At 52.9% G+C, this 8,227-nt stretch overlaps 1 protein-coding gene across 1 annotated transcript in view; it reads left to right on the top strand.

Moving 5' to 3' along the window:
* Window positions 1–1,468: 1,468 nt before the first annotated feature.
* TMC3 (transmembrane channel like 3) overlaps window positions 1,469–8,227 on the top strand; it is a gene marked incomplete at both ends in the record, with an annotated part of 35,236 nt that continues 28,477 nt past the window's right edge. Inside the window, 3 exons of the mRNA XM_080808669.1 lie at window positions 1,469–1,554; window positions 2,749–2,895; window positions 6,182–6,257. Coding sequence (XP_080664795.1) covers window positions 1,469–1,554; window positions 2,749–2,895; window positions 6,182–6,257 — 309 coding nt within the window. The remainder of the gene's footprint in view (window positions 1,555–2,748; window positions 2,896–6,181; window positions 6,258–8,227) is intronic.

Here is an 8,227-nt window from a genome sequence, read left to right as displayed (position 1 = left end):
GTCTGAGCACCCCGTCGGACAGTCCCTGAGCCTCAGGACCCTGGCTAGGGCTCCGGCTCGCCTTGGGCCCTCCAGCCTGGGGCAGACATAGAAGAGCTATCTAAATTAAAAGGAAAAAAAAAAAAAAAAAAAGAACGATCTAATGGATTTGCTAATGACCAATGGAGGAATCCACACATGGGAGAAAGCAGCCTGTGCCCCAGCCCCTTACGTAGAGCTGCCCTTGGATGTGTCTCTTTCTCTCGCCCCGTTGCATGACCCCCACCCGCTCATTTCTCCCCCCCTGCATGCTGAGTTCTAGGGCACCAGGCGGGCTGCTCGGCAGAAACGGACCTTCCTGCTCCAGTCCTGCTCCTTCCTGTTCCGTGAGTACAAACTGCAAACAGGCCGTTTTGCGTGTTAATCAGAAAATAGGGTTTTATATCACGGAACGGTAGGAAAATCCTGGATCTGGGGATACATGTTTCGGTGGAAAATCCCAGTGAATGACTGGAGAGGGGAACGTGTGGGTGGCAAGGGGACTGGGTCCCTTTCTACCTAGAAGAGCTGCTGATGTGTCCCCAGGGACCAGCCTGCGCTGGGTACCCCCTCTTGCAGCAGCAGCCGATCTGTTTTCAGAACCCGGGCCTGAGCATCTGCTCTCTCCAGTTCTTGCCTTCTTACTGTGAAACTCCAGGAGGCCTCGTAAACCTCCTCACCCCACACCTCGTAGGATTATCCTGCTGATCAACTGGCCACACTTAATGTAAACTGTAAGAACATGTTACTTTGATTCTTGTTAGTAGCAGGCTGAAATAGTCGGGGGGCGTGCCCTTATTTCTGAAATACGCTTATAAATGATGTTGGGGGGGAAGTGAATAGATAGAAATAATGCAGAGGGGGCAGAAGGTCAGCGACCCGTGGATCCAGGCTGGGAGGAGGCAGTACTCGTGGTGCAACCTGGGCGGGGGGGATTTGGCTTCTGTCCAAGCGGAAAAAGAAAGCTGTTAAAAAATTTAAGTCCTCTCCTGGACTTTGCCGTGCGAGCACAGGCAAGATTCTTACTGCGAGCCTCTTTCTTGAGTGGTAAACACGAGAGAGCAAAGAAAAAACTCTGTGCCTGCATTCTATTTCGTGAGCACCAGTCACGGGAGGAGACGAAAGGCGGTTTGCAAAGCGCAGAGCCCCCGCTGGGTGCGAGTGGTCACAGACGTGAGGATCTGGGCAGCACCTAGCGGTCCCTCGCTGAGCCTGGCCAAGCCTCCCGCCTTCGTCTGCCTAGACTCCAGCCAATCTGGGCTGCCGAGGCCACCTTAGCATTACATATGCACACGGGCCTCCTTGCCAGGGGACTCGCTGCAGACGCGCACTCCTGCTCCTGAGAACCGGCGAGAGCAGCACCGAGCAGCTCCCCAGCAGAAGCCTCCTCCGTGGCGGGACGGGACCCCTGAGGCTGGTCCCAGAGGTCACTGGCAGCAGGTCAACCCCCATGAAACCTTCCAAGGCATGTCCACACCACCGAAGCCGGAGGAACACCGGCCAGCTCTACTCGTACCAGGAGTCCCTGCTGCTCAGGTGAGTGGGTCCCCGCCCTCGGCCGGCCGAGGAAGCAGGTGTGTGGAGGAAGGGGGGCCCGAGTCCCCAGAGCCTTGCTGCGGCTGCCCAGAGCACAGAGCCCCCAACCCACTCCCCACGCCTTCAGGACGGACCCAGAAACTCCCTTATGCGGGCTTTTGTACCGCGGGGCTGGCCACCTGCTCATTGACCGGGGGACCCGAATCCAAGGTACCCCAGCCTGGCCGAGCCCACGGGCGTGCGCTCTCCGTTTCCTCTCTGTTGACTCGGTCGGCACTGTCAAGCGAGAGCCGGCAATCCATCCGTCAGAGTAAATAAGGTGTCTGTCGGAGAGGGCTTCAGGCTAGGAAGAAGGGGGGGGGGCGGGTAGTGCTGTTCGAATCCGTTAGATATTTACAAAGGTATATTAAAACCTCCATTAACTTGGAGAAACTGGAGAAAATTCTCCTATGAGGAAGTAAAAACCATCTGAACCCGGGAAAAGCAAAGGAACGATTTCGTCTCACTTCTAAGCGCACCACTGAGCAAAGAGCACAACACTCCACTCTCCCGATCAGCCGTCTTCGGGTTAGCACGTTCATTGTTCCCGGGAATAAATGCGGCTACGTGCGGAAAACGGTTCCCCTACACAGTAACTCTTGCCCTGTAGTATCCGCCACGTAAACCTGCTCGGCTGCATTCTTGTTTCTAGACGCTGCTGCCCCTTCTGCCTCCACTGTCTCGGTTCGCGAGAATGGAAGTGGGCGCGCAGGGAGGGTCTCTGGAGGGCGGCGCGTGGCTTTGCTTTCCTTTGCCTCCAGAGCTGGGGGGCAGGAGGAGCCCGGTCTCTGAAATGAGCGGATGATCTCAATCGGCCTGAAATAGAGATTGCCCATCCGAGATGCGGCTGCTCAGGATTGTTCCTAAGCACCCTCTCGTCTGCTTCTGTGGTGTCCTCTGATGACACCTTTCCTCCAGGGAAACCATCTTCTTTCATCGACCCATCCAAGCGACAGACTCCAATGAGTGTCCTTCCGAGGTTGCCCGAGATTGTCAAATTCTCCCTCTGCCTCCCTGGGTCCCTCTCCCCCCACACGTACAAACCTCACACAGACGACCCTGGGGCAGCGAGGTGCTGAGCGTGCCCTGGGCAAGATCTTTGCTGGAAGCAACAGCACTAATCAGATTTCCTCCTTCACGCCCCGATCCATTCAGCAACTTGGATGACAGCTTTAATGCTGATGAAGCAGGGGACAGCACTGATCCGGAACAGATCTTCCAGAATATCCAGTTCCAGAAGGATCTCATGGCGAACCTTCGCTGCAGACCCTGGACCATGGGACAGAAGCTGGGAGCACTGAGGTGAGGGCTATGACAGCCGTTTTTAATTATTGCAAATACGCTTCCCACGCAACCGCCCTGACCTGCCCACGGAAACGAGCACAAAGACCCATGTGAGAGTGGCGGGCAGGCGCTCTCGACCCGACTCAGAGAAGTCACAAAGGCCTCAGGGTGGCCAGGATCTCTGTGAGGGTCTGTGTACGTGTGTCTGGGTTGGTGTGTGTGTGTGTGTGTGTGTGTGTGTGTATGGAATTTGTGGTTTTCTACCTCCTTTCAAACACTAGATTTTAGCATCGTGTCTGGAGGTGAACAAGATAACCTAACAAGTCCATAAGCCGGGATGGAAACAGACGGTAATTCCCCCTGCTGGTTCCTCTGGGAGGAACCGGATTCTATGGGAAACCAGGTAACCTTACTACTGAGTCGCACTACAGAATCCGTGAGAGAATTCGGAACAGCTGAGGAGTGGCAGCTGGGTTGCCTGGGTTGACTACTACCTCGCAGTCCTCAGCTGAGCGATGCTGGGTCACTCTTAATTTCTCGGCCACTGTCTCTCTCTTTAAAGTTGAGGTGATGGGGCAGAAAGACACCTGCCACCTGCCTCCAAAAAACATGCCCCGTTAGGCAAGCAGGTGTTTGTTGAAGACTCAGAACGCCTGATGGCCCTGAGAGCTGCCCCATCAGAACGTGTGGGGGACCCGGGGCCCTTGGTTTTAACACACATTCAGGTGGATTCTTTCTTTGAGACCCACGGAGAGGTCCGAGGGTAAACGGATGAGCTGTGAGAGTGCTCCCACTGTCTCCGCTATGCAGAAGTCACGCCGCCGCCCCCGAGTCCTGGTGGGTGGGGCGGATGGCCCCGTCGCAGCAGAGGGAGTTCATTGCATGGTCTTAACGAGCTGCTCTGACCTGCCAGGTGGACCTTCCTGGAGAGACAGGCAGCAGCCCCACTGATCCGGCACCCCACGTAGACAGGATTGGAAGCTTCTTAGTGCCCTTTCCCGACGCCAAGCGCACAGCCCCTCAGGTTTCCCATTTGTCTCCCACCAGATCATGGCTTGTCGGCTTCCCCCGAAGGCAGGACGCAGCGGGCCCCAGGTGGCTCGGCAGATGGCTAAGGGCACCTGTCGTTTCCAGTCTCGGCAGTTTCTGGCTAACCCTCCCTGTCTGGGGTCGGCCCCCACCACGTCTGTTCCCTTGAGTGAGGATGGCAATTTCAGAGAGAAGGCTGAGTCTCAGAGACGTGAAGTGACTTACCCCAGGACACACAGCCTCCGAGAGCCGGCCCTGAGCTGTGAAGCCGGGCTTTCCGACCCTGACTCCCCTGTTCCACTGAAACACTGGAACTCAGCCGAAGGAGTCATGGGGGCAATTTATCTTAAAACCAAAAAAAAAAAAGTCATGTGTTGTATCAGAATTTTTCAAGAATCATGCAGAAATGCTCCTGCTGATTACTGTCTAATAGGAGTAATCAGTAATTACTAATTAGTAATTAATGATCATTAATTATTAGTATGAGACTGAGTCTTTTCCATCTGCAGGCAGAGCACAGCGAATGATCACTTTCCCATCAAAAGGGCAAACCAGGCCTTCGGGGCTGATGCCTGGCCAGGGCCTGGGTGACAGGGCCCCCCTCCCCCCAGCTTCCCTGAGCCAGCAGTCAGGCTCCCAGAGGTGGCTCGTCCTCTGAGCACCTCCGTTTATCATCCCCTGGTCCCCACGTCTCCTCCCTCGTCACCTTGAGAAGCTACCGGAGCAATGCCTCACTCATTGGACTTGCTGAGGTGTCTGGAAAGCACGGAGACCACTGAAGCCTGACCGCGTGGGGAGCCAGGGAGGGGGGCCGGCGCCGAGGAAAGCAGGGAGCCCTCGCTGAGTCTGGAGCGACAGACACCTGTCTGGGAGGGGATGGCGCTGGTTCATGGCCCTCGCAGGGAAGCAAGTGGGCAGGGGCCTTAAGTCAACATGGGTCTGTGCGGAGGTCTGGGGCAGGTCGTCCTCCCCGGTACCCCAGGTCCAGGCCCACCCTCGCTCATACTCTATCCGCCGCCACTCTCTCCCAATTACTGTCACCTCGGGACCCCTTCACCCTATTAGCTACGGGCTCTTTCCACGCATCGACTCTGTCTATGTACCTCTGTGTCCTGCTCTGCTTGGCCCAAGTCAGGGCGCAGACAACGTTTGCAGGAAGAGAATCGTAGACGATGAGATGAAACAAATTATTTCACTTGCATAGGCCTCTGCCTTTTAGCTGCCGGGCAGGGTAGGACGTCAACCCTCACCCTCGCCCGAAATTTTGGTTCTGACCGGAATGAAGCCAGGGCATGGGCGTGACCGCGGAGCTGGGATGATGGCAAGGAGGGCACAGCATCCCAAAACCCAGCAAGCACTCTGATTAGCTCACGTCTCACTCGGGGGAGGGGAGTCAGCAAGTTCCTGCGTCTCTTAGGGAAAGACTCAGCGGCGGTGGGTATTGCTAAGAGGCTACTGGGGTGTACACGTAAGACCTCCCTCGCACAAACGGGGCAGACTCGAGGTCGAGGGGCTCCAAAGAACCAAGCCCTTCAGCACGGCGCATACTCAAGGGGGGGGGGGCTGGCCACCCATAACGAGGGTCTCATCAGCTCAGTGTCCGAGGAGGTGGCCTTGAAAGTGACATTCACCTCTAAGCGTCCTTGACCACTGTCCCTCCCGCTGGTGCTGACATTGTCCAACCCTGTTATTCCTGTAGGTGTGGATTTAACCACTTATCCCAGTGAATTCAGTGCATTTCAAGGATCAGCTCACCAAAGCAGTCAGTTAGCGTGCTGGTAGTTGGTGCAGGCTGAATCTGGTTCTTTGTGGCCGTGTAGACAACACCCTTTCCTCAAGGCAGGACTCCTAGGCTAGATCTGACTTTCACTTCCAGAGACGAGGCTACAGGAGAAAGGCTGCTGAGGTTAAGGGGAGAGGTGAGGCCCCCTAGTGCTGCTGCCAGGACCCCCCCTCCCCTGTCCCCACCTGCTCATGATTGATTCCCAGGCAACAATCAGGGAAGGGCTTTAAGAAATTCATTGAAACTCATTTCATCATTGATTCATCATTTTCTGAGAATTTGTCCATTAAGTTTCTTTTTCAGAAAGTATTTTTTGAGGGAGCTTTCTGGTTGCTGGAGGTCGGGAAATGAACAATGTGCTTATCTGCATAGCCTTGCCTTGCCGTGGCCTCTTCCCCCTCACCTTTTGGCCACCTGCTCCCGTCGCACTTTCGCACATTTAGCCAAAATAGCGATACGATTGTGCTCACTGTCGTGTTTTTGTCCTCTCAGGCGAGCGAAGGAGATTGTGCTGAAGTTTGAAGGGAGACTGACCAGGACCCGCGGCTACCAAGCAGCAGGTGCCGAGGTGAGAGCCTGCGTTCACGGGCACCCCCAGGCCCTCTTGTGGTCTTGGGGCCGGGAAATTGCGAGCCACTGTTCTGTCACTGCACGTGGGCTACGTCCATCAGTCACAGCGGCCGTAGAGAAGTGCTGGGAGCTGCGAGGTCCCCATGTCCCAGAACCTGGAGCTTAGTCCCGGATGTGGTCACCTTCCAATTGGACACGGCCCTGGGGCAGCCTAGCTCATCCGAGAAAGGGCGTCTCCCCTTGAGAAAATGATCTAGCATCCTTCCTGACGTACTCCCACCCATACGTGTAGGTTTTTTTTTTTTCACTGCACATCTTGTAATGAGAAAGTTCTAGATATATCCCAACGCTCACTTTATAATCCAATGCTAAGGTTTTTGTTTGTTATTTTTTCCGTTCAGTTCCTTAAAACTAAATTTTAGTATGTATTGAAGTTATCTGTTTGGAGAGATGCTACAATAATTTTCATAAATGTTTAGAAGACGAGGAAAAAACATGCCCTTAGTATCTTTTTTAAAATCTCACATTCCAGTCACCGAATATATAATTTTCACGGAGAGGATGTGTAGTATACAAGCCTTTCTCCTGCTTCTTTTTCACTTACCCCCACACATAACAGAAGGATTTTCCAATGTTGTTCTGTATTGTTTACACATATCATTTTCCATGACAGACAAACGCTTATTAACTTAATTAGTTATTCGTCTGCTGCTGAATATTTGTCTGTAGTTTTTCAGTATCATTATTAACCCTGCAAAGAGTATCTTTGCACATACTGCTTTTCCTACCTTTTATTTGTTTATTTAAAACATGTATTTTAGTTATTTATTTGAGAGACAGAGAGCACAAGCAGAAGGAGAGAGAGACCACGATCGGGGAGAGGGGCAGAGGGAGACGCAGGCTGCCCGCTGAGCAGGGAGCCTGACTTGCAGCTCGATCCTAGGACCCTGGGATCATGGCCTGAGCTGATAGCAGAGGCTCAACCCACGGAGCCACCCAGGTGCCCCTGTTTATTTATTTTTTAAGATATTATTTATTTGAGAGAAATAGCACAAGCAGAGGGAGAGGGAGACGCAGACTCCCCATTGAGCAGAGAGCCCCTTGTGGGACTCGATCCCAGAACCCCAGGGTCATGGCCTGAGCAGAATCGAAACACTAAACTGACTGAGCCACCCAGGCGCCCCCTTTTCCTACCTTTTAAAATTTCTCTCCTAGGATAAATGCCAGAACTATAATCACTATAAAAAAATATAAGTCATTTTTTGGCTCTTGATAAATATTAATAAATTATTCCCCAACCCTTGATAGTTGATCTTGCCATACACGACAGTTTACTATTTCATAATATTCTTTCAAATACTGGATATTATATTTTTTAAACTTTGTTATACTTTAACAGACAAAAGCTGACAGATGCCCTTTTCCGATTCTCGGAAACAAAAAGTGCTCTTCCGGAAGTTTTCCTTAAAGCTGACCACAAATTTTACATACGTGAAAAATTATAAAATCTCAAAGGATCCCCGAGGTTCTGCCCTGGCTGTCCCCCTCACTTTCCGCAGACCCTGCCTAAAAACTCGAATCTAGTCCTAGGACCAAGATTACCCATGACTGCTCACGCCTGTCCCACGATGATGAGGCTTATGGATGAAATACAGAAAACAAAATTATGTTTTGAATGATTAGCATACGTGCTCCCTCTTTATTTCCTCTACATAGTGTGAAATGCTACGGGAAAACTGGGAGCTCCTTCCGTGGGGTTCAGACAAACTGTCGTATATCAGAGTGAAAGTGACTGCCACTTTTAGTCGCAGTGAGGCCGGTGTCTTCGCACTGTGCTCCTTCCCCTCCCCACATTCGGAACTGCGCTCCTCCACCTTATTTCACACCGGAAAGGCTAATATTTTTCTGTGCACCGCTGGGGACCAGCATCTGCTCCCGCTGCCGGGTAGAGAATGCCGCAGGCCGGTC

Source organism: Martes martes, assembly GCF_963455335.1.
Source record: "Martes martes genome assembly, chromosome: 7".
Classification (NCBI taxonomy): domain Eukaryota; kingdom Metazoa; phylum Chordata; class Mammalia; order Carnivora; family Mustelidae; genus Martes; species Martes martes.
Note: the sequence above shows the minus strand (reverse complement) of the source record. Positions and strands in the feature narration are given on the sequence as shown.